Below are 27057 nucleotides of genomic sequence, written 5' to 3'. Positions count from 1 at the left end.
CGCTCGCAGCGTGTGCACTTCAATACACGCACAAAGGTGCCGGCGCGCACATAGCCTGTATCATTTCATATCAAATCGCGAAAGAAACTACGAGCATGCAATGTCGTGATCAGATAAGTCATGAAGTTACCAAAAAGGCGATTAAAGCTGCCATAAAACTGTGCATGCATGTAATATGTTATATATGAAATGGTTTTCAAAGCTGTCCTGGAGCATCCTAGCACTGTCTCCCTCATCTAACACACTCGATTCAACTCATCAGCTCATTAGAGGAGACTGAAATGGGTCAGAAAAGGTAGAGTTGAGAGAAAATACGATGCGTGTCAGATCCGCATCATGTTCGGTAGCGGCAGCTCTTAAAGAAATAGAAGCCAAAACAACCTAATAACCAGCTGCTGTGATGTCTGTTCATCAAAGAACAAAAGAAAAAAAAGAGGAAATCAATAACTTTTATAGTCTGTATTTAGTTTAGAATTTAGTGTTTGATAACTTTATTCAATTTCTGTATATTTCTGCTGAGGGGCACAGGTAGATAAATATTAGGGGGAAACATTTTTATAGGGAAATCTGTATTAATTGGTATCAGTGATACTGGCCTTCAGTCATAAAAATAAAGATGCCATTAAACAAATATTACAAATGTACTGTCTTTGTTGTTTGTACATTAATTTGAAGATTGAATGTGAAATTATTGCAATATAAAAGTATATTTTAAAACTTTAATCGATCATGATCACTATATATGTATATATACATATACATATATGTGACCCTGGACCACAAAACCAGTCTTAAGTCGCTGGGGTATATTTGTAGTAATAGCCAAAAATACATTGTATGAGTCAAAATTATTGATTCTTCTTTTATGCCAAAAATCATTAGGATATTAAGTAAAGATCATGTTCCATGAAGATATTTTGTAAATTTCCTACCGTAAATGTATCAACTTAATTTTTGTTTAGTAATATACATTGCTAGGTTCTAACATACACCATCTAGTGCTACTTGGACACGTCATCAGTGAAGAACCCGAGGTCAACAGGTGTTTCGGGTCTTTAATCAACAGACACCCTCGCCCGGGCGACCCTACCGGGGGTGATCAGTCCCCGGCCTGTGTCCAAGTGGCATGCTACTCCACGGATCACCCCTCCGGATCCACAGCCATCGTGAGGCTTTTTCGGCAGCCTGAGAGATGTTCTTTATGGCTCGTCTGCACAGCTGACCTTTAACTCCAAGGAGTTTGAGTGTTCGGAGCAACGACTGTCCAGCAAAGCCCCGGCAACCGACCTCCACTGGCTCACTGCGTGCTTTCCAGCCGCCGCTCCTGCACTCCTCCACCAACTCCGCATACTTGACTCTCTTACGGTCATTTGCCTCCTCCAATCTGTCTTCCCAGGGGACAGTAAGCTCCACTATGACCACCTGCCTGGTCGACTCAGATGTTATCACCATGTCTGGGCGGAGTGAAGTGGCCGTGATGTGATTCGGGAACTTGAGCTGCCTTCCCAGGTCCACTTGAAGGTGCCAGTCTCTTGCATTGGCGAGGAGCCCACCTGGGGAGCGTGGCTGCTGTTGTGCCTTCTCCCCAGCTCTGACAAAGGAGATGGTACGCTTGGAGGGATGCTGACTCTTACTGCTCTGAATTGCTGAGGTGATTGTATCTGCCAAAGCCCTGAGGACCTGATCATGGCGCCAGCGGTACAGCCCATCTCCCAAAGCCTTTGGACAGCAGCTGAGGATATGCTCCAGTGTGCCACTCCTTTGGCACAGTTGACATGCTGGTGAGTCTACCAAGCCCCATCGATGTAAGTTGGATGGACTGGGTAGAAGGTCATACACCGAACTGATGAGGAACTTGATGCGCAATGGTTCAGAGCTCCACAAATCTGCCCAGGTGATCTTGCGCTGCTCAGCGTTCTCCCACCTAGTCCAGGCGCCTTGCTGTCGCATACCGACCATCTTGGTCAGGCGCTCTTCCTCCACCTCTGCCCGCACCTCATTCTGCACCAACTGATGCTTCTCCCTCCCTCTTGCTTTGTCATAGCGTGGCTTGGAAAAACTGCCCAGGCCTGCACGTCCCACCGCCACGTTGCCAACCAAGACACCATGCTTCAGCCGCACCTCCGCTCTGTCCACCGCTTTTTGTGCTTGCCACTTCCTTCCCGTCTTAACGCAGATTCCAGCTGAGGAGACTTTGGCATCTGAGGAATCTCGATACATCAAGATCTCCCGGGCACGCGTGACCTTGAACTCCTTGGACAAGCTGCTGATGGGAAGCTGCAGCTTGGTGGACTGACCATAGAGGGCGATATTACTTAGGGAACGTGGGAGCCCTAACCACCTCCTGAGGAACTGGCTGATGGTTCTCTCCAGTGCTTCTACCGTTGTCATGGGTACCTCGTATACGAGAAGGGGCCAAAGAAGCCTCAGCAGGATTCTGTGCTGGTACATCCAGGTTTTATACTTTCCTGGGAGCCCTGACTTGTCGACTGCCGTGAGCCAGCTCGCCACGTCGTTCCTGGTTTGTTGGAGAGCGGCTAAGGCCTTCAGGGAGCTGTCAAAGATCTTCCCCAAGCTCTTAAATGGTCTTTCTGTTACTGATGGAATTTGTGACCCCTCCAGGGTAAAACGAAACCGGTCGACCACTTTGCCTTTCTTTAAGACCAGGGACTTGGATTTGGCTGGCTTAAAACTCATCCTTGCCCATAGGATGAGACGTTGGAGCCCCTGAAGAAGCCATCTGCACCCTGGAACTGAAGCTGTTGTCACAGTTAGGTCATCCATAAAGGCTCTTATAGGTGGCTGCCGAGTACCAGATTTAGACATGGGGCCTCTACATTCCACCTCTGCTGATTTGACGATCATGTTCATGGCTAGAGCAAAGAGTGGTACCGAGATTGTGCAGCCGGTAATGATGCCCTTCTCTAGTCGTTGCCAGGCGGATGTTATCGTTCCTGATGAAACTCTCAATCTGAAACTATTGTAGTAGTCCAGAATGAGGTTGCGGATTGCCTCTGGCACATGATGTCTTGTCAGAGCTTCTTTGACCAGCTTGTGGGGAATAGACCCATAGGCATTAGTAAGATCCAGCCAGAGTACAGCAAGGTCTCCTCTGTTCTCCTTTGCCTCCCGGATCAACTGGCTCACCACTCCTGTGTGTTCTAAGCATCCAGTTACTCCTGGGACTCCCCCCTTCTGCACTGAGGTGTCTATGTACCCATTTTTCAAGAGAAACTCCATTAGCCGTTGGGACACAATCTTAAAAAAGATTTTCCCTTCGACGCAGAGCAGCCAGATTATACGAAACTGCTCGATGGTGCTTGCATTCTCTTCTTTGGGTATCCAGAACCCCTCGGCTGATCTCCATTGGGGAGCCGCTTTCCCTCTCTGCCAAAACACCTTCAGGATTTTCCAGAGTCGAACAAGTAGCTTTGGGCACTGTTTATATACCCTATAAGGTACTCCGCTGGGACCAGGAGTGGAACTTGATCTTGCTGCCATTACTGCATCCTTCACCTCTTTCAAGGTGGGACCAGAGATGTTGAACTGAACCACTGGTTCTGGAGGTTCGATGAGCTTCTCGCAGGGGCCGAGGTCTTGTTCCCTTGCAGAGTCACTAAAAGTGATACTGAGATGGTGGTTCATCTCCTCCACAGAGCATGTGAGATTGCCGCTTTTCTTCTGCCCCAGGAGTCTCTTAGTGAAGCCGAAGGGGTTGGAGATGAATGCCCTACGCTTGCGGGCTCGCTCCTTGCCCTTCTTTCGATGCCACTCGGCCCGCCTGAGTGTGGTCAGCCTCCTCCTTACAATCTCTCTGAGTTCAGCCAGGGCTGTTTTCTGCTCCTCCTTTGCTGCCTTGTATTGACGTTTCAGGGATCGTAATTCTTGTCTCAGCTGGCTGATCTTGATCTCTCGCCGGTTTAGTAGTGATGGAGTAGTTGTGCCACGCTTTTCTGTGACGCCAAACCTCTCTGTGCCTATCCCCATTATGAGGGTGCACATGGTATGGAGTTTCTGTTCAACATTCCCCTTGCATGTTGACTCCAGGATTTTATCGAGGTCCTCATCGAACTGATGCCAATCCTTCTTGTTGGCGGCAGGCCACTTCACCCGACGCTGTTCTGGCTTTCTGCTTTGAGAAGAGGCTGGTGCTGCTTGGAGGCTCTGTGCTGCTTGGAGGTTCCTCCTTGGAGGTTCACGCTGTGGTGTGGCTCCGGGCCTGGCTCCTCCTCCGTCTGACCAGGTTCTGCAACCGGCACTCCAGATACTGAGGTACCGGCTACTGCCCCTGTGCGTTGTTGTATTCGCCCACCTTTAAGGCAGGCCATGTTTGTCTGATGGATCTTCAGACCTGTCGGGTTTTTGCAAACCTTGCCGCAGATGCATACTGTGCTCGTTGTCGGTTGTCCATTTGCTTGGGTCATAGCCTGAAAGTCTGTCCGATTGGGATTCTCATTCTCCCCCCCTCTCGGGAATCCCTGGGGGTATTTTTCAGAAGGGTTTTTCGTAGCTTACTTGGGTGCTCCTTCACAGGAGCTGCAGTTCGGGCTGCTAACCCTTACTGCCCCGGGTGCCGTCTTTCCGCGCTGTCAGCTGTCACTCCAGCCATTGCCATACTATTCATGGACGTCATCTGGTCTTTCCCAGAAGTCACTGGCTAAGCCAGAAGTGAAGGTTCTAACATACACCGTCTAGTGCTACTTGGACACGTCATCAGTGAAGAACCCGAGGTCAACAGGTGTTTCGGGTCTTTAATCAACAGACACCCTCGCCCGGGCGACCCTACCGGGGGTGATCAGTCCCCGGCCTGTGTCCAAGTGGCATGCTACTCCACGGATCACCCCTCTGGATCCACAGCCATCGTGAGGCTTTTTCGGCAGCCTGAGAGATGTTCTTTATGGCTCGTCTGCACAGCTGACCTTTAACTCCAAGGAGTTTGAGTGATTTTTCTCAATATTTTCCAGATTCCAAATAGATTCCAGATTTTCAAATAGTTGCATCTCGGCCAAATATTGTCCTGTCCTAACAAACCATACATCAATTGAAAGCTTATTTATTCAGCTTTCAGATGATGTATAAATCATTACATCTTAAAAATTGACACTTAAGACTGTTTTGTTGTCCTGCGTCACATATATCAAAGTCTAATGTCGTGTATATATATATATATATATATATATATATATATATGTATGTATGTTTGTGTGTGTGTGTGTGTGTGTGTGTACAGGCGCATCTCAAAAAAATTTGAATGTTGTGAAAGTTGTTTTTTTTGGAACTTATTTCAAAAAGTGAAAATTACATGCAAGTAATCTAGAATATATGAAAAGTAAAACATTTCAAAAGTTTGTTTAAATTTTGATGATTAGAGCTTACAGCTCATGAAATTCTAAAATACAGTATCTCAAAATATTAGAATATTTACATTTGAGTTTCATTAAATGACCATCCCTACAGTATAAATTCTGGTTATCTCTTGTTCTTTGAAACCACAATAATGGGGAAGACTGCTGACTTGGCAGTGGTCCAGAAGACAATCATTGACACCCTCCACTAAGAGGGTAAGTCACAGAAGGTCATTACTGAAAGGGGTGGCTGTTCACAGAGTGCTGTATCAAAGCATATTAAGTGCAAAGTTGACTGGAAGGAAGAAATTGGGTAGGAAAAGGTGCACAAGCAACAGGGATGACCGCAAGCTTGAGATTACTGTCAAACAAAGCTGATTCAAACACTTGGGAGAGCTTCACGAGGAATGGACTGAAGCTGGAGTCAGTGCATCAAGAATCACCACACTCAGACATCTTCAGGAAAAGGGCTACCAAACCACTTCTGAAACAGAAACAACGTCAGAAGCATCTTACCTGGGCTAAAGAGAGAAAAAACTGGACTGTTGCACAGTGGTCCAGAGTCCTCTTTTCAGATAAAAGTAAATTTTGCATTTCATTTGGAAATCAAGGTCTGGAGTCTGGAGGAAGACTGGAGAGGCACAAAATCCAAGCTGCTTGAAGGCCAGTGTGAAGTTTCCAAAGTCAATGATGATGATTTGAAGTCTGCTGGTGTTGGTCCATTGTGTTTTATCAAGTCTAAAATTAATGCAGCGGTCTACCAGGAGATTTTGGAGCACTTTATGCTTCCATCTGCTGACAAGCTTTATGGAGATGCTGATTTCCTTTTCCAGCAGGACTTTAACACCTGCCCACAGTGCTAAAACCACTTCCAAGTGGTTTGCTGACCATGGCATTACTGAGCTTGATTGGCCAGCCTACTCGCCTGACCTAAACCCCATAGAGAATCTATGGGGTATTGTCAAGAGGAGATAAGTAACATCTGACCAAACAATACAGACGAGTTGAAGGCCGTAATCAAAGCAACTTGGGCTTTAATAACACCACAGCAGTGCCACAGGCTGATCGCCTCCATGCCACGCCACATTGAAGCGGTGATTCGTGCAAAAGGAGCTCCCATCGAGTATTGAGTGCATATTTAAACCTACTTTGGAGATCTTGAACAGTTTTGTAAATCTTTTTTTGATTGGTCTTTGAGATTCACATTTTTTGAGATACTGAATTTTTAATTTTCTAATATTTATATTTTATTTTATTTCATGAAAATAAGTTTTAGTTGTAGTTAATTATAACAACACTACACCATATATCAATCAGTAATACTGTTTTATCCCCTGTACAGTCGCTCATACATTTGTGGTGCACTACTGAGTTGGTATTTTAATAACTTAGCCTAATGTGAAGTTATAAAGCGGAAGCGGGATGGATACTGATATTCTAAACACCAGAAGCTGTTTTTCTATTTTGTATCTAATGGTAAGAGTCAGATATGGAGAAAGTTCACCAAGGGTTTTGTTGTTTCTGGCTTCCAGCGTTAGAAATGAGTGGCTGATGTTTATTTTTAACAAGGTCTCTGATCAAGCCTCATGTTAGTCTGACCTTAACAGTTTGTGAGCCACATTTATTTGTCACAATGAATGCAGGCCTTACAAACAGTGTTACTGAAAGATGCAGCACCACAATTTATGTTAGACCTCACAGCAAATGGAACCCCTAAGCACTGTTACTCATTTCACATGTGAAGATGCCTCTGAAACTTGAAGGTACAAAAGCAAAAGGTGATCTGTTTATTCAGCAGGGTCAGAGAAAGAGAGTGGAAAATGGTTATGGAAAACTAAATTATGAATAAATGTCTTGGTTAGGTAACCCTGTGATTTCATTTTTTGATTTTGTTTGATTTTATTTATTTTTTAAAGGTTAATACTTCTATTCAGCTTCTATTCACAGAAATTGACAGCAAAGACAATGTTACAAAACATTTCAATTGTCTTCTAATTTTCTATTCTCTCTTTTGTGAAGGGGCCAGGTGAAGCCAGTACTAGGTAGGTTCAGTGAGCTGAATAACCTGCTCCCAGCACTGGGTTTGGGTCCAGGAGGTGTGGATGCTGCCCTTCTGGATGCTGGATGCTCCTCCATGCAGATGGATTCAGCAGAGAGGGGCTTCTCCCTCAGCAAGGATGGACCGCTAGACATGAGGATGGATGGAGACAGGTTCGACTATTACCTCGGCTCACTTCTTTTTAGTAGAAGCAAGCACTCATTGTCATGAATGTTCCAAGAATCATTTGTGCTATTAGTAATGCCTGATTTGCTCTTGATATACACTGATGGCCACAGTTATTATTCTTGGCTCACTCATTTATTGATTACATCTACAGAGTCTCCATGCTTCTCTATTATAGCTATTCAAAAACTAATTCTGAACAGGTGTAAGGCATAACCTAATTACAGCTTAATACAATAAAAAGATGACTAAGCACTGCAGAGCCTGCTGATTCACAGACAGAGCTTTGAGGGACACATGGAATGTTAGCGTTAAGATTGTGGATGAATAAACAGAACAAATTAGGTAACAATAAAGACCCCCCCCACCACCACCACCAAAAAAAAAGGATTAGGTCACAGTATTTTTTTTAAAGGGATAGTTCAACCAAAATTCAATGAAATAGTTCAATGAAAATTCTTATTACCGGTAATTACTCACCCTCATATTGTTCCAAACCTCGTTAATCCGAGAGCTTTCTGACCTGCATAGACAGCAACACAACTACCATGTTCAAGGAGCAGAAAGGTAGTAAGGACATTGATAAAATAGTCCATGTGACATCAGTTGTATAAAATAGTCCATGTGACATACTTTTTGTGCGCAAAAACCCCCAAAAAGAATTCAATGATTTGTTCCCTTTTGTTTCCTTTGCACACAAAAAGTATTCTCGTAGCTTCATAAAATTACAGTTGAACCACTGATGTCACATTAACTATTTTAACAATAGCCCCTTTCACACAGATTTACTAGAAAATTACTGGTAAATTGCCGTAAAGAGATCGTGTTAACAGGACCTTTTCCTGCAATTTACCAGTATGAGAAGTTGTAACATTACCAGTAAACTGCTGGGTGATGCTGTGTGTGAACGCAGAATGAAGATTACTGGTATGAGCAAGTAGCCACGTACGAGTTCAGAACACGCTGATGTAAGACGTATACTCTGAGCCAATCCAGAGCCATTGAAACTCAAAATTCAGTGGCTCTTTGGGGCAGTAAGCTTGTTTGAGATGAGCAGAATCTGCGCAGAACTGATCACCGCGAGATGCATGCCAGTTAGAAAAGTGTCCGAGTTACATCCGACTTGCTCTGATGTCATGCTGACGTGTACAAAAAAACTCTCGCAGCTGTGTCGGATTGTGCAGTCGCGCGCAGTTGCTATCCAAAGCTGATCAAAAAGCATGATGGGAAACGACTGGCTGACGACACAGCTTAATGCTCATTGATTCAGACAACCGTTCTCTTCTAAAATGTATTATTTTTTTATCTGATTTCATGTGATCGTGTTTAAATTATGCATGAATATTCCCAAACACTATGACAGTGCGATCTCTGTGTGAGATAAAAAAATTCTAAAAAACACGTTTGTATTAAAGTAAAAATGGATTATAAATACAACAGTATGGAATTAAATAGCAAGCACTTTGAGTGTCTTATTCATTGTATTTATTTTAATATAAAAGCAAAAGAACTGAAATTATATCATGTTTATCAGCAGCACAGCACATGAGTGTGAATAACGCGATATCCGCCTTTGATCTCATTGGTATCTGTTGTGCTTGGAGGAACTGCGTTTATTTCACTCCTCCCCTCACTGCAGCTGCCTACTCTCGCCTACATTTCAGGTGAGGCGAGGCGCATCTCAAACAAGCCTAATGTCTCTGGGCCAAAAGCGCTGCATGAATGTGAACGTTTGACACAAAAATGAAAACATCAACAATCAATTTGAAACCGATGTGTGAATGGTGTTTTCTGGAGTGTGAACAGCACATTTTTGAATTTACCAGTAAAGTCGTTCTGGTAATTTTACAGCAATTTACTGGTATTACTGTGTGAAAGAGGCTAATGTCCTCACTACCTTTCTGGGCCTTGAAAGTTATAGTCATGTCGCTGTCTGTGCAGGTTCAGAAAGCTCTAAGATTACATGAAAATATCTTAAATTTGTGTTCTGAAGATGAACAAAGGTCTTACAGGTTTGGGTGAACTATCACTTTAAAAAACTTTGAAATGCAGTGAAATGTGAAACCTCTTCACCTGAGCTTGCGGTTCCTATCTCTAGCATTGGCATGCGTGGAAATGGAAGTGAATGGAAAGAAAAGTAGTGTAGTGTGAAGAGTATCGTGATCATCCCTAGGTTTAGACATTGGCAGGATGTCACAAAGTCCAGGACCCATTTCACAATGTGTATTCTGCATTAATATTCCCAATGTCTTGAAAATTCCCCATTAATTCCCAATGTCTTAATTGTCTTTCAACAGGATTTTATTAAGCAGTATGAATAAAACAGTGAAATGGTACTAAATTATTACATTTTAAAGGAATAAAAAAGTAAAACCTTAAGGTTATGCAGCTCTTTTCCATACAACGAAAGTGCAACATATTTTTATGTTCCAAAAAGGACAACAACAACAACAAAACTAAAAACCCCATAATATTATGAGCCAATTATATTCTGGTTCAATTATCTGGATAAATGTTCAGTGATAGTTTTATTAAACCAGCAGATGTTTAACTATTTTTCCATTCTCAAAATTGAAAAGTATGAATAGTCACATTTTAGTCATGAAGTTTACCTATATGAAAAAATGTAATAATAAAAATAATAATAATAGATGAATATTAGCTCTAAGAATTATGTGACAATTTTATATAATGTTTTCTGAACTGGGTGTGACAGATAAGGGAGACAGAAAATGTGTAGTGCTGCGGGGCCTCCAGGACAGGTTTGAAAACCCCTGTATTAAAGGGATGGTTCACCCAAAAATTTAATTTCTTTCATTTAATTACTCACCCACATGTTGTTCCAAACCTGTAAGAACTTCGTTCATCGAAACACAAATTACGATCTTTTTGATTAAATCCGAGAGCTTTCTGACCCTGCATAGACAGAACTACCACGTTCAAGGCCCAGAAAGGTACTAAGGACATCGTTACAATAGTCCATGTAACATCGGTGGTTCAACCATAATTTTATGAAGCTACAAGAATACTTTTTGTGCACAAAGAAAACAAAAATAATGACTTTATTCTACAATTTCTTCTCTTCCGTGTCAGTCTCCGCAGCTTATTCACGAGAGTACCATGATGCATGTCAGTTGTGTTGCTGTCTATGGAGGGTCAGAAAGCTCTCTGATTTCATCAAAAATATCTTAATTTGTGTTCCGAAGATGAACGAAGGTCTTACATTTTTGGGTGAACTATCCCTTTAAATAAAGCATTTTTCTATAACAAATAATATTATTATAATCTGTGGTGGTGTACTTTGATGTGTTTCTTCACTATTTAGGCTAGGGAAGCACATGTCAACAGTTTGATCTGATTGCTGTCTTCTATAAAGCCTTCCCGCCCTTTCACCTATAAAGAAACTAGTCACCTAGAACAGTGTTTCCTAACCCTGGGTCTGGAGTACCGCCAACAATGCATGTATTTTTGGATGTTTTTTCTGACACATGCATTTCAGGTCATGGAGTCTCTACTAACGAGCTGAGGAGTTGAATCAGGTTTGTTTGAGTAGGAAGACTGTGCAGTACAGGGTACTCCTGTGCCAGGGCTGGGAAACACCTAGAGTGGTGTTTTATCATCGCCATCATCTCTATGTCTCCTACGCCTCTCATGCAAGCCACTGCTTCCCTCTGATTTGAAGAGGAGCGAGAGGCCTTCCTCTCTTATTAGGAAGTTTTGTCAAAGTTTTCTCTGTGATAATGAGGTGGAAATCCCACCCACCATAACTGACTCTGAACTTTTTTCTGGGGGCGAGATGAAATGATTGAAAAAAGAGAAGGAGGGAGAGAGAGGCCCAAAGGAAAAAGAGAAAGGGCGAGATATAGTGCAGGTCGATCCAGGTCCTGCCCACGGTATCTGAATACGCCTTATCCTCGTTCCATCACAAAAACCAATGCGAGAATTAAACTTTACGACGGCATGACGCAGTCGGCCGACTCTAGCTGGCCTTCAAGAAGAACAGTGCATACTTTACATTAATCAGCATGTCTGTTGGTTTGAGTTACTCATTCTGTGCCCACATACTGTAAATGACAAACTAAATAAAAGAAGAATCGTTCAAGGATAATCCTCAACGACGTCGATTCCAAAAGAAAGGTTATGATGAAAGGTGTTGCGTACCTTTCATGGATAAAGTTGACTCTAGGTGACGAATGACTGAAGCTGCTTCCGCTAATGCTCACTTTTCACATGTTCCTGTATCAGTGAGTACCTGAGCGCTCAATTATTCTTTGTTTCCCTCACAATCAGTACAGAGGCAAAGAAATGTGCCATTCAGAATCCAAGGTATGAAACCTAAATAACTGCGTAAGTAAAAATATAGAGATTCGAACATGTGAGTCAAGATGTTTAGGGAATATATGAATCACTGGGAGTGTATGAATCACAGTACATATATGCAAGTGTACTGAACAGCTGCCCGACTGAAACTCACTACATGAAATATTAAGTTTTATTCGTATTAGTAAGCTAATATATTTCCTCTTCATGTAGGTGTGCAACTTGGTCTCATTTATCCTGGTATCTTTGTTCTTCCTGGAGTGTGCGCACACATTTTCCTAAAGAAAGAAAAAGCGAATGCATAATTCAGTTCATGATTTGATATTTTTATATTTGTCGCTAACCGTTTCTCCCTCCTGTTCTCTCTCATGTACACACACGCTCTCTCTCTTTTTATAGATCTCAAGCCCACATCTCCCAGAGTGGGAAGGGTGGGAGGGGTTTTCACTGGTGTCTTAGAGCTGTCAGGCTTGGCTTCTGTCAGCCAGGAACTTGTGACGTCAAGCTGCTTAATTGGGCTCCTCTTTGTGCGTAGGTACCCCGACATGCCCTGCGCGGCTGACGTGGTCAACGCCTTAGATCAACAGGCGCTTGCGTCCATGCTGGCCGCGTACGGGGAGGAGCGGCACACCAGGAAAATTGCGGCGGCCATCGCACAGGCACGCAGCGTCTACCCCATCGGCCGGACCCTGCAACTGGCCAGCATCGTAGCAGGTACCCCCCTCATTAATTCCCTACGCTCGAGGGAGGCGAGGAGAGAGAAAAAGCGATATTAATGCAAACTCTCCCTATGGGACCTATTTGTCCTGGAAAAGGAGAAGGGGAGAAAAGATGGCGTTTTCTAATCCGAAATCTCTGTCGTCCTCCTTCCCCCCCCACTCGTTTCTCACTGTCTGAGTGTCCGTCAGCAACACATCCCTTGCGACTGACAGGGCTCTTATTAATAAAAAACAAAGCGAGAGAGGAAGCGCTAGCGAAAAAGCTGCAGGTGGGGTTCCATGCGCTTTTTAGCCCCTTTCCTTAATTCGTATTTACGCTCACACTCCCATCCTCTCCTACCCCAGACTCCCCCCACCCCCCCCTCCTTGTATCCTTTGATTTGTTTCTCACACTCACTCCCTCCCTTTTCGTACCCTTCACCGCACCCCCACCAACACACTTCTCCAAACGCACGCGTCACACGCACCACATTGCGGCAGCTCAATGCTTTTTGATATTATATTTATCGGCTGCGTTATTTTTGCCAGCGCTGTTTCCATAGCCCGACGCTGGCAACGAGATAGATAGTCGCTTCAGATGACGGTAGCACGAGGCAAGCACGTGCGTCACACCGGGAGAACAGGTGTGACTAAGGGCAGTTGTTTGATCTTCTTTGAAGAGTAGAGCAAGTCAACAACAATGTTTATTCCAATCAATCTGGAAGCTTCTGACTGCCGAGGGTCCCTGGGGGTCGGCGGTGGGCTGCCGGCATTACCGTTGCCAAGGGAAGCGATTGATGGAGCAGGAGGAGGGATGATATGTGTGTATTTGTATATGTGTGTATTTATCAGTGCTGATGATGGGGAATGGGAGGGGTTTAGACACCATAACAATGGGCATCAAGGGAGTTCTCCCTCTTATGTGCTCTTTGTTTCCTTACGTGAGCAACTAAAGCCCCACAATGCCTCTCTGCCCTTGCTTTTGGAGGCAGATGAGTCTCTGAACCTGTCTCCGCCTTGGTTGTGGTGTATTGTTATAGTCATCAGTCACAATCCTTTCCATAAACAAATTGCTTTAATTCATTGCAAAAAAAAAATTATTTTCAAATCCATTTTACAAGAAAGTACTATATCGGTATTTTAATTCAATGTTGTTACTTGCAGTTTCTTTGTAATCATTTGTGAAATTTACTAGCAAATCCTACACACGTAGGTAAATCCTACACAAATTTTGTAGCTTCTGATTGGGGTTTAATTCCGTGTTAAAATGGGGAATCCGCACTATTTAGTGAAACACATTAGAGAAGAGACGAGGTCACGGCGGTCTAATATTCTCATCAGTATGAACCCAGCTGGCGTGACAGAAGATTATCCAGATTCCCTAAGGAAAGTGTCCCTCGATCCCAATGCACAGATCAGCTTTCTACATATCAGACCACTATGAATCATAATGAGCGTCAGCATAAAAGTGGCTTAGTGCCAATAACTCGCAAACCCTCACTGACCGCTCTCGTACACCTTGAAGCCGTCAATCTAGCTTTGCCATAAAACATTCAGATTCATTTGGCGCAGCTCACAGGATTTGACAGCATGGTTAAACAGTTGTTTAAGCTGCTGGTCATGCTTTAATATCACTGTAAGAGACACTAATCAGCCCACTATTGATTACTGGTTGAAGTGCAGACTTGTTGGAGCGCTGATGAAAATTGATCTTTTGCTTTTTCCTTCCGAGTTTGCTGAGGCCCACATCACAGTTTTGGAATTAAGGCAGTCCTTAAAGTCTATACTTCTGTTAGCTGGAGTTCACTCTCTATTCTGCTACTCAAAATGTATTTTTTAGGCAGTTTCTTAGGTAAAACTGTGACTTTTTATTCTCTTTGTTGATTAGTTGGTTCGTTTACTAGATATTTTACACAAAATCTAGTTTTATTTTCAACTGAAAAACTTTCATTTAATCACACTCATGTTGTTCCAGACCTGTAGGACTTTCTGTCTTCTGTGAAACACAAAATAATTTTGGCTGAAAGATCCCTGTAATATCTATTGACGAACCTGCTACCTCCTTTGCATTCAGAACGGGGATAACGCATCCTTATGTAGTTAGCATCTAGCTATTCAATTAGTGTTTAGCGGAATCTTTTATTCAAAGCAGTCAATTGTTGTCTTTGAATAACTTGGGATTTAGTGACTCATTCAACTCCAGAGCTCCATGCAACAACATATTTCTGGCATTGAGACCTTTAGATGAAAATTCAAGGAACAAAATCACGATGCGTTTCGACGTGTCGCGAGAGACTGGCAAGTATACAGAGCTGTAAACAAGTAATACAACTGGCTGCACTGCTTGCCACAAATTGGTAATGGAAAATAACTAACTTAATTCTGCTATATAGGAACAAATACAGTGGGGTTCAAAAGTCTGAGAACACATAAAATATCTGGGTTTCAAAATCTAATCTAATTTGTTACAAAGACCATGTGAAATCTTTGGTACAAAATGCTGGATGGTTTTTCCATTGAAGTACAATTCATGATAAATCCACTTGACTTGACCTCACTCTATGTTTTTAATGAAATACTGCAATATATGGTTTCATAGCCTGTTAAAAAATATTTATAGGTAGATTTTTGCATCAGATCTTGTCAGATAAATAATTTTGCATCGCCTTTTTGTTTTATTTTTCATTCTGGCATGACATTCACTGACAAAAATTATTTTGTGGTGAAGTAAATACTATGGAAAAACAAATGTAATTTCTACATTAAATAATTTAGTTCAGGCAAGAATTAAAAAAAAAAAAAAAGAGTAAATTCTATATTAGTACTCAATTCAAACTTTTAGTAATTAAAGTTTGTTCTTTAACGCAAGTATATTTTACTTGGAATTGTTTATGTTTAGAAGGATTCTTTAAGTCAGTTGCTTTTTCATTTTCTACTCAAAATGACCCATTCATACTAAAACACTATCCACTGATTGTTACCATTGTGTATTCTGTACCTTGTATTGAGATCTGTGTTCATTTAGGTAATAACTATATTATCTTAAAAAGGATAGCAAGCTGTCTACCTGCTTACTTGCATGTTTGTAAGGGAACAACATGATTTAATAGCATGTTTCAGTGTTACATTGTGTGAGTAAAGTTTACAAACCATGGCTGAGTGGAGTATTGCAGGGTAAACTTAAAATTTACTTTACATTTACTTATTTCCTTTGCTAATTTTACATAAGTAGATTTTACTTAATTTTACTTAAATATGTGTGAAGAAACTTTCAAAAGAAAATAAAGTAAATTTTACTTTTTTTTTTTTTTTTTTTTCCAGTGTTGTTCAGTAGCTCTGGTAAGCATCTCTTTTATTCACACGAGGGTGAATGTGCCAGTGTCCAATCCACAGAAAATATCATGCAAACCAAAATTTGTATTGAATCAGGTTGATATCAAAAGCTCTCATATGATTCTGCAGGTCCACGGTCAGATTTGAACCTGCAGCCTTAATGTTAGTAACCCAATGCCTTCAGATCCTTAACCAATAACTGAAATGTACTTCATGCTAATTTTCCAATAACACTCAGTTTTGTGTACAATCGCCACAGTCCCTTGCAGCCAATAGAAACGCTGCCCTTTCAGCCTCAAATAACATTCATGAGTTTCTGTGTCCCTATGCAGCCCGTTGCTCATATAGAGGGGGATTTACTAGGTAATAATGAAGCATTACTCTTTGAAAGTCTTGTGCATAACAGCTATTGCCAGCCTCACCCAGGAACAAGGCACTGTAACGGCCCTTCCTGAGCTTTCAAAGAAAGCGGCGTAAATTGACACTACAGAATAATATAGGACCCTTCATCTCCGTTCTTACTGGAAACCTGATGTGATCAGCATAGATTGGGAAATGTTGTGCAAATTTTAGTTAACTCTTCAGGGTAAACAAGAAGATGGAAGGCTTTAATTTCAGTTCCGTCTCTCTCTCTTTCACTTATTGCTCTTTTCTTTCCCAGAGGTGAACAAGGAGAAATATGTAAGTGTCCGTGAGACACATTTGCTGGAAATGAGTCATCAGCATGTTGTCATAGCGTATACAGGATTGAGTCTTTTCACCGAACATATTTACCCTTTAGCCATTTCCGTGTGCCATGATAAACGAGGCATAAACCATTAACTGAGTCACAACTCCGTCTCACACCATTTTCAAACATGGTTTATACAAAATGAATCAAGTGCTTAGGTGTACAAGCTAACGTTTAAATGTCTCACCTGACCTAAGTTATTTCTCTGGTCCTTTCTCAAACGTGAAGAGATTGACGAGTCAAAAGTGAGGCATGTTTTAATCGTTTCAACTTTCAATGACTTGTGGACCTATGCATTTTAACAGGATTATGCCTACATATCATAGAAATGTTCTGAATCTCTCTTGTTCTGATATGAGCTCAGGAGTGAAGCGTTCAGGACTTTGGTGTGAATGTGCTACAGCTGGAGCGATATGGTCATTGAGATTTTTAATGTAAAGAAGGGTCTCAAACTATTTGTGTATTTTTTTCCCCCCTCAGGACAATAGGCAAATACAGAAACATTGCTTTTGAGACAACATTTAAAACATTTACACTAAACTAATTTTAATAAACATTTAAAAATGTGTAATAATACATATTTATAATAATGTTAATGCAATTAATTAATTACAGTTTAAACAAAAATGATATTAATTATAATAGTTTTTATAAATAAAAAAATTCTATAAATATATATAGTTAATGTGTTAAAAATTCTTTAAATGAAAACAATTATAAATGAATTTATGCTTTAAGAAAATACTGTATATGTGTAGCAGTGTTTGATGCTTACAACTGGACAAATCTAGTTATTTCTCAGCTCAGTTAATCAGAACGATCTACAGTAAATGCCGTCTTTTAAGCATTTGCCTTTTGTTTTTATTCTTTGATCAATCAGTCAAATTATGTTTGGAAAAACAGCCTTGAATTTCAAAATGGTAGTTCTGCCCCTTGTTCATTCCTTAAAGCAACACGAGCGTGTGATTAATAGAGAGGAATGACAAAAGGAAATCCGTAATTCAATTCACGGTCAGACAAAGAATGAGCTCTCTATTCAAGCTGAAATGTGCTTGTGCAGAGCCTCATTCAAGAGAGATCTCTCCCTTCATTACAGAAGGATGTCATGCAGTAATCAGTTTGATCCAAATAAAGACATACCGCCAATTATCAGAACCATGAGCAGCTGGGTGTTACCCTCTAATCCCTGCACTCTCATAAAAGACTGCCAACCAATTACATTTCCATTTAACAAAGTGTCATTTTCTCTACATTTGACTTGACTTCCTAGTAGCCAGTGTTTATATAGATGTATAATACAAATACGACCTATTAGGAATTTATTAAATGGCTAAAATTTGATAAAACAATTTAATGTTTTAATGCTTATAGTGTTATCTTTAACTGAAGTTTAGTAGAGAAAACAATTTGGTGTGGCTTTTTTGTTTGTTTTAAAGTTTGACAAATCTTTGCCTATTTACATTGTACAGCTCTCTAGGCTTCTGTGTAAACATTGTTTTTAATAAAGTGAGTTCATTTTGAATGTAGAGGTAATTAGGCAGAGGTTGTTCTCATTGTCACACCCATCAGGATTCATGGCCAATTATGGAGAATCAATAGCGATTGCTGCTTGGAATGTGAGGAGAGCACCCATTGAGGTAACAGGAACAGGCTGATTGCTGTATTTATTCACTTTGTATTAGTTAGGCAATTGAGATTTGGTGCTTTCTTTCCTAAATCAGGATTTATTTTAAATTAGATTGCTGCGACGCACATTGTATTGTATGATTACTGTTTACAGCCTGCTAAATCTGAACTTGATTTTATTTGGTTGTGCATTTTATATATATATTTACTTTTTCCAAACAATCCAAATCACAAACTTGCCCTTTTTAAAACTTCCCCCCCCTTTTTTCCAGGCCTGCCTGTCTGTATATCCATCTATTTATTCTCTGCTCATTTTTTATTCCTTTTCATTTTTTCCCCGTTTCATATTTTTCTGTTCCTCACGCGCTCCCTTATGTCTTGATTTTAAAATAAGAGGCTGGGCAGAGGCATGTGGTCTTATTGATTGGCCAGTGTCTCGCTCCTCCAAGCCCAGAAGTGCAAGACTTGAGAGATGCAACACCTCTCTTTTTCTTTAGCTGTCTATCTCTCCATCTCCTCCACTCATTCATCAGTGTGAAGCTACGACATTAACATTAGTGGCTACATTTTTCTTGAAATAGATTTATAAATCGTGAGCTTTTTTTGCATAAAACATTTTCATTTTTGTCAGTGTTTACTTTGTTGTTCCAAACCTGTATGACTTTCTTTTTTTGTGTGAAAGAAAATATTTTGAAAAAATAAATCTCATGTTTTTTGCCCATACAATTAAAGTAAGTAAGACTTTTTCAGATATTATCGTTGATATTCCACTGAAAAAAGAAAGATTGTAATGACATGAGGGTGAGTAAATGATGACAGAATTTCAATTTTTGAGTGAAATATTAAGAAAATATATGAAAAAATTGCTTTTGTTGCTCAATTAGTATTTTTTTTTTTTCTTTGGTCTATCAAAAGCCTTGAAGGGTGAGGCTGAAAAAAACTGGCGTGCTAACATTTAGTATGACCTGTGAATCACAGTGAGTGCTGTAGATGTGACTATGCTATTTTTAGTTTAGGTTACCTTGTTATATACAATATAGTTTGTAATGTATCGGACATATCTAATAGTAATCTAATGTCTCACGTAAATGTACTGGATGTTTTTGGAATACGCTGCAAAACCAGTAGTTCATATCTGCAATGTTCCTATTTATTAAAAAAGGGTTATTTATAGCTTAAAAAACAAACAAACAATTTTGTACAGAAGAATATACAGGTACTTTGACAAAAACATTTGTTCATAACTCCTTCAGACTTTTATTTAGAAGAATACAATTTATTATTATTATTTTGTTTTAAATATCTATATAATTATTTGGATGTTGCTACTGTTCATAACCAATGTCCATGCAGAAATAATTATTTTAGCATTATCATAAGCTTACTTTATGATTGATTATCATAGTTGTTTACAGTAGATGTATGTATGTGTAAGTATACTTACATATGTATAAGTATGGTCATACTTTTGTGTTTCCTACCTTCTAATAAGAAAACTTCTGTGTGTCCTTTCTATCTGCAATTTTAAGCTCTGCATGTTGTCGGTTCAGGGAACAGTGTCACCTCCCCTTGCTCAGACTGAGCCAAATCATCTCAGCACAATATACAGCATGGACCTATCTCTCCATGAGCTTTGGGAGCTTTGTAGAACAGCCTGTTTATTTTCAAAAGCACTGTGTCATCACACATACTGATCTGGAATAAGCCCCTGTGTGTCCCTAGCGATGTTCATCTTTCAGTGTTTGCCTCTTTGTTTATATGCTCTTAAAGTACACAGCACCCTTTCCTTCTTGATGAGGAATTTGCTCCTTGATTTGTTTTTGCAAAAAGCACCCATTGCATCTCAATCCATTATACTGAAAAAAGATCTTAAGTCAAATTATTCAGCTAAAAGGCCCCTTGATCACACACTGTTGCTTCAAGTGTAAAAACAATGGTTTTTGTTCTCTTTTTTTCAATTTTACACCTAAAAAATACACCTAAAATTTTGTAAATTTGTTTCAGTTTTTATAAATTGAGACATTTACTATATATAATATTGTTTCATTACACTTTATTTTAAGGTTCAGTTCTCGCTATTAACAAACCATTAACTACAACTTTTGCCTCAATAAACTCCTAATTTGCTGCTTATTAATAATTAGTAAAGTAGTTGTTAAGTTTAGGCATTGGGTAGAATTAGGGATGTAGAATATGATCGTACAGAATTTGTGCTTTATAAGTACTAACAAACAGCCAGTATGTTAATACTAGGCATGCTAATAAGCAACTAGTTAATAGTGAGAATTGGTCCATATACTAAAGTGTTACCATTTTTAAAAAAAGATCCCCCTGCAAAGGGGGACTTAGAAATATTTGCTTTGATAAACGTTTTAAACTGAAAAATAACAAATTAAAATAAGTCTTTTTAAGGAAAAAAATGTGTGTGATGTGTAAGTTTTATAAAATTCATATGGATGGCATTTAATGTATATATGTATACTACTTGGTGAGTCTGTTTTTCAAGAACAGTATTTCTTTCTTTTCTTTTTTTAAGGAAAAGAATGAAACATTTGAAGTGAATAGAATAATAATATTAAATATATTTAATGGTACAGTATGTCTTAATTATATTCAGTATAATGAGTTTGGTGTTGATGTAGGGGTACTTGAACATTTTTGATGGGGCCGTGGAGATACATAACACAAAAAATGATAGGAAGCACTGCTCTAACACATATTTGAACTATTAAGTAAGATTTGGAAAATATATGTGAATAAATTAATGTCTTTACTTGAAATAATAACTGAACTAAAACAAAAGTGCAGGTGAACAATTCAAGTTATGGATTTATCTTTTTAAAGGAACCTTGCAAAAGCCTCTGTTCACTTAATAACTAATATAATCCTCTCTTTGATTTTAGGAGCGTTTCCAGCCAGCGCGCTGTATGCCCGGCGTGACCGCCTGCAGCGCCCTTCACACGTTGCCACCAAAACCTTCCAGGCCTTACGGATATTCGTGAACGACGAGCTCAATGAGTTGCACGCTGGCCTGCGTGTGGCGCAGACCCTGCTCCGTCCCAAGGGCCGACTCTGTGTTCTCACCTTCCACTCCTTGGAGGACCGGCTGACCAAGCGTTTCCTCCGTGGAGAGGACCTGGCCGCCCCACCTCGCCGCAGCCTTCGCCAGCGAGCCAAAGCCCAGATTCGGTTAGAGGAAGAGGAGCACGAGGAGGAGGAAGAGAACGAAGAAGAGGAGAAAGGACGAGAGAGCAAATATTGGGTCAGTCTGAAGAAGGTGATAAAGCCAAGTGAGGAAGAGGTGCAGGAAAACCCAAGAGCTCGATCAGCTAAACTCAGAACAGCAGTAAGACGATAGAGAACAACGCAAACTCAAACAGAGACAGTGAAACTGATGCTTTTTACTAAGTTAACTACACTCTCAGGAAAAAGGTACAAAGCTGTCATTAAGGCTGTAGCCTAAGGTACAAAAGCTAAAATGTACATGTACATCTTTGCACCCTATTTACCCCTAAATGGTTCATATTAGTACTTAAAGGGTTAGTTCATCCAAAAAATTAACATTAGCCCATATTTTACTCACCCTCGAGGCATCCTAGGTGTATATGAATTTCTTCTTTCAGACGAATCCAATCGGCGTTATATTAAAAATTGTTCTTGCTCTTCCAAGCTTTAGAATGGCAGTAGGCGGGTGTTGGATATTTTGGATATTTTTCTTACAAAAAACGCATCGATTCACTACAGGAGGCCTTTATTCACCCCCCCGGAGCCGTGTGAGGCATGTTTTATTATGGATGGATGTGCTTTATTTGACTACTTTTGGACTGTTGAAAAAAAAAAAAAAAAACCTACCTGCTGCCATTATAAAGCTTTGAAGAGAAAGGATCATTTTTAATATAACTCCGATTGGATTTGTCTGAAAGAAGAAAGTCTTATACACCTAGGATGCCTTGAGGGTGAGTAAAACATGGGCTAATGTTCATTTTTGGGTGAACTAACCCTTTAAAAGGCACATATTAGATCTTAAAGTGCATATATTAATAATGGCAGTTTTGTCCCTTTCTTGTGTACACATGTAGTTTTATTCACATCAGTGTGATTCATTCATTCTGAAGTAGTACAAAATAAACAATAGCACTCCAGACATCGTTTTTTTTTATTTGTTGTTCAAATGTTAGGGGAGTTGCCCTAGTGAACAATAAATATACTAAAATGTTTTTGAAATACATTTTTCATGCTAATTACACTACATTTACATATTTATGTGCTTAATGAAAATACCCTGCAATTGTACTTTTGGTATACTAAACCGATATACTTAAATTGGAACAACAAATGTTTGTACTTAATGCACTTAAATTGTGTGGAAGTAGTACTGAAGTCCAACTAAAGATATATTTAAGTATATTTGATTGTGCTAAAGTGGAACTATTGTAAGTATACTTCTGGTACACTTTAAATATCTTGCATTTAAAGACATTATTCAAAGATCATACAATCCTCATCAATAGTGACATTAAAACACATTTTAGGCTTAATATTAAGAAATGTGCATTGTGCACAAATACTCCAAATAAAGTTGAATTATCATTTTTATTTCAGAAAGTCTCAAGCAATAAGTCAGTAAATGTGTTAATAGATTTTAACTATACTTAGTATGAAATGTATTTTAAATATATTACATTTTTACTTGGGTGGGAATAAATTCTGGATGAATTTCATGCATAATACTTTGCATATCAGCCTAAGGGTAGGTATGTTATTTTTTTTAATACATTTTCTCTTTTATTTAGATTTTGTTTTCCATTTAAATTATATTCCTAATTTATGTTCAGTCTGTTTTCAGTGTAGTTTTTATTTTCACTATCATTTTTCTTTCCCCAGAGTTTTTTTTTTTTCAGTATATTTCATTTTTATGGGATAGTTAGGAAAGAAGATATTGTCAAGAATTTTGGTAACCAGACAGTTGACGGCAGCTATTAACTTCAATTATATATATATATATATATATAATTTCTCATACTATGGAAGCTGTTTGATTACCAACAGAAGAAAGAAAATCACACAGGTTTGGAATAACTTGAGGATGAGTAAATGATGACAGAACTTTCATTTTCGGATAAACTAGACCTTTAACGTGGTAACTGGTATCATCAAACGTTTAATGGTTTTAAATTTCACAGCACAGTCTAGTGTTATTGCTAGTGACATTTTTATGTTTAATGCAGGTGGGTTGTACAGGTTTCAAGTGTATTCAGTAAAGTATTCAGACCCCCTTAAATTTTTCACTCTTTGTTATATTGCAGCCATTTGCTAAAATCATTTAAGTTCATTTTTTTCCTCAATGTACACACAGCACCCCATATTGACAGAAAACACAGAATTGTTGACATTTTTGCAGATTTATTAAAAAAGAAAAACTGAAATATCACATGGTATCCTAAGTATTCAGACCCTTTTCTGACACTCATATTTAACTCAGGTGCTGTCCATTTCTTCTGATCATCCTTGAGATGGTTCTACACCTTCATTTGAGTCCAGCTGTGTTTGATTATACTGATTGGACTTGATTAGGAAAGCCACACACCTGTCTATATAAGACCTTACAGCTCACAGTGCTTGTCAGAGCAAATGAGAATCATGAGGTCAAAGGAACTGCCTGAAGAGCTCAGAGACAGAATTGTGGCAAGGCACAGATCTGGCCAAGGTTACAAAAATTTCTGCTGCACTTAAGGTTCCTAAGAGCACAGTGGCCTCCATAATCCTTAAATGGAAGACGTTTGGGACGACCAGAACCCTTCCTAGAGCTGGCCGTCCGGACAAACTGAGCTATCGGGGGAGAAGAGCCTTGGTGAGAGAGGTAGAGAAGAACCCAAAGATCACTGTGGCTGAGCTCCAGAGATGCAGTCGGGAGATGGGAGAAAGTTGTAGAAAGTCAACCATCACTGCAGCCCTCCACCAGTCGGGGCTTTATGGCAGAGTGGCCCGACGGAAGCCTCTCCTCAGTGCAAGACACATGAAAGCCCGCATGGAGTTTGCTAAAAAACACCTGAATAAGATTCTCTGGTCTGATGAGACCAAGATAGAACTTTTTGGCCTTAATTCTAAGTGGTATGTGTGGAGAAAACCAGGCACTGCTCATCACCTGTCCAATACAGTCCCAACAGTGAAGCATGGTGGTGGCAGCATCATGCTGTGGGGGTGTTTTTCAGCTGCAGGGACCGGACGACTGGTTGCAATCGAGGGAAAGATGAATGCGGCCAAGTACAGGGATATCCTGGACGAAAACCTTCTCCAGAGTGCTCAGGACCTCAGACTGGGCCGAAGGTTTAACATCCAACAAGACAATGACCCTAAGCACACAGATAAAATAACGAAGGAGTGGCTTCACAACAACTCCGTGACTGTTCTTGAATGGCCCAGCCAGAGCCCTGACTTAAACCCAATTGAGCATCTCTGGAGAGACCTAAAAATGGCTGTCCACCAACGTTTACCATCCAACCTGACAGAACTGGAGAGGTGTGAAAAATCCAGGTGTGAAAAACTTGTTGCATCTTTCCCAAAAAGACTCATGGCTGTATTAGATCAAAAGGGTGCTTCTACTAAATACTGAGCAAAGAGTCTGAATACTTAGGACCATGTGATATTTCAGTTTTTCTTTTTTAATAAATCTGCAAAAATGTCAACAATTCTGTGTTTTTCTGTCAATATGGGGTGCTGTGTGTACATTAATGAGGAAAAAAAATGAACTTAAATGATTTTAGCAAATGGCTGCAATATAACAAAGAGTGAAAAATTTAAGGGGGTCTGAATACTTTCCGTACCCACTGTAAGTCTAAAAACAAAATATCATAACTGGATCTTCCAAGATTCCAAGATAAAAAAAATACAGGCTTCTCTTTGGCGATGTATGCCAGACTTCTTCAATCATTTAGTTTGCTTAAAACCCACCCCTTTATTACAATGGACTGCAAGCCGATCTGCCTTGATCCAATCAATGACTGATGGATAGATCTAAGTTCCTGCCCTGTATATTTTTTTTCCTTTTTCAATAATCAGTAATCAGAAATCAGAAAGAGCTTTATTACCAAGTATGTTTACACACACAAGGAATTTGACTTGGCGACAGGAGCTTCCAGTGCTTCCAGACATAGTGCAAACATACATGAAAGTGCAGACATACACAGGAATAACACAATAGAGATGGAATATAACACTAATATAAGAAAAACAGAAATTAAACAATGCACTATATACAGAAGTAGAAAAAAACATGTAATTGTTTAAATTAATGTACAGATATGTTATTTGTGCAGTTTACAAATGTACAAATAAAACTGTTCCTATGCCTGGCTGTTCTAGTGTAACACCGACCAGAAGGCAACAGTTGGAAGAGAGAGTGGGCTGGCTGTGTGGGGTCCAAAGTGATTTAGGACCCCTAGCAGTCCTAACTGTCCGTTGTAGTCTCTTGATGTCTGATTTGGTAGCTGAACCAAACCAGACAGTTATGGATGAACACAGGAATGTTTCACTTGAATAACTTGGATATATACATCCAAGTTACAGTACAGAAGAAAGACACTTTCGTTACATCTTGACTTTAATTTGTCTATTTTTATTTTATTATAGTTAGTTTTGGAGTCATAAAGTTTTTGTTTTAGTTTCAGTTAGCTTTTAATTTTCCTTCAAATGAAAATGTAGTTTCGTTCAGGATAATAACTGTCTGTCACTCAAGGTTGCATCCGTCTTTTACCTGCTGAGCTGCCACCTTCCCATTGCACCAATAAACAGACCTTACTACATTACTGGATATGTTACCTCAGCTCAAGATCACTTCACACATGGGTTCGACCCAACTCTCACCTTTTCCTGACTCATTTCTGCTGCATTCATGACTATAGTCCAGCTGCCTCCTGTGAAGTTTCTAGAATAAGAGAGTCATCAGCCATAACACAGAACAGTCTTCCCCGTCGCAGAACTTTAGCGTGCGAAAGAGAAAAATATGTATACTCAAACTAAATGTATGTAAAAAGTTGAACAGTCAGTGAGTATACATTGGCACGGTATGGTATGTAAAGGTGTTGGGGTGCGATCATAGATGGGCATAGAGCCCACATGTAAGTTGGCAATGCAGCATGTGACAGAGAGAGAGAGATACACAAAGAGATTGCGTCTCTATGCGGCGGCCTCTCTCCCTTTGTTGAGCTAGTGGGAGTGAGTCACACACCTGCAGGACTCGGGTGGGATTCAGCTGCTATGGTAATACTCAGCGCCTTGTGTACTGTACTCCAGCCGCTTCACATCTGATTCACATGCATATACCTCAACACTTCACCAGCAGTGTGATTCAGGATCAAAATATTGCCTATATATATTGAGCTCAGCCTTTGATTTTAACACCTTATTTTATCCTTTCACTCTGAGTGATAATGTACACAGCTATTTATTCTTAAAAATAAACTCTTCAATCAGCTGTTAAATTTCAATGAATATGAAAATGTTTTATTTCATTTGGCAAATGAAATATTGTTTATGCTGTTTTGGAAATACAGGGTATATGCAATATAGTATAATATCAATTATATAATAAAAAAAATAAAATAGTATTTCTATTGCTAATAAAATATAATTAGATATATATATATATATATATATATATATATATATATATATAGATAGATAGATAGATACTTTATATTAAACAATGTTATATTTAGATAATACTTTTTATTGTAAAATAATATGATATTCATTTTATACCATTATACTTTTTGGAAATAC

At 39.6% G+C, this 27057-nt stretch overlaps 1 protein-coding gene across 1 annotated transcript in view; it reads left to right on the top strand.

Annotated features, from left to right (window-relative positions):
* The window catches only part of mettl15 (methyltransferase 15, mitochondrial 12S rRNA N4-cytidine), a 74301-nt gene extending 51421 nt beyond the window's left edge, over positions 1-22880 (top strand). Inside the window, exons 4-6 of the mRNA XM_058782923.1 lie at positions 7365-7556; positions 12425-12603; positions 21180-22880. Coding sequence (XP_058638906.1) covers positions 7365-7556; positions 12425-12603; positions 21180-21634 — 826 coding nt within the window. The 3' untranslated portion in view covers positions 21635-22880. The remainder of the gene's footprint in view (positions 1-7364; positions 7557-12424; positions 12604-21179) is intronic.
* The last annotated feature ends 4177 nt before the right edge of the window (positions 22881-27057 follow it).

This window comes from Onychostoma macrolepis, chromosome 07 (genome assembly GCF_012432095.1).
Source record: "Onychostoma macrolepis isolate SWU-2019 chromosome 07, ASM1243209v1, whole genome shotgun sequence".
Classification (NCBI taxonomy): domain Eukaryota; kingdom Metazoa; phylum Chordata; class Actinopteri; order Cypriniformes; family Cyprinidae; genus Onychostoma; species Onychostoma macrolepis.
This window is presented reverse-complemented; position numbering and strand designations above follow the sequence as displayed.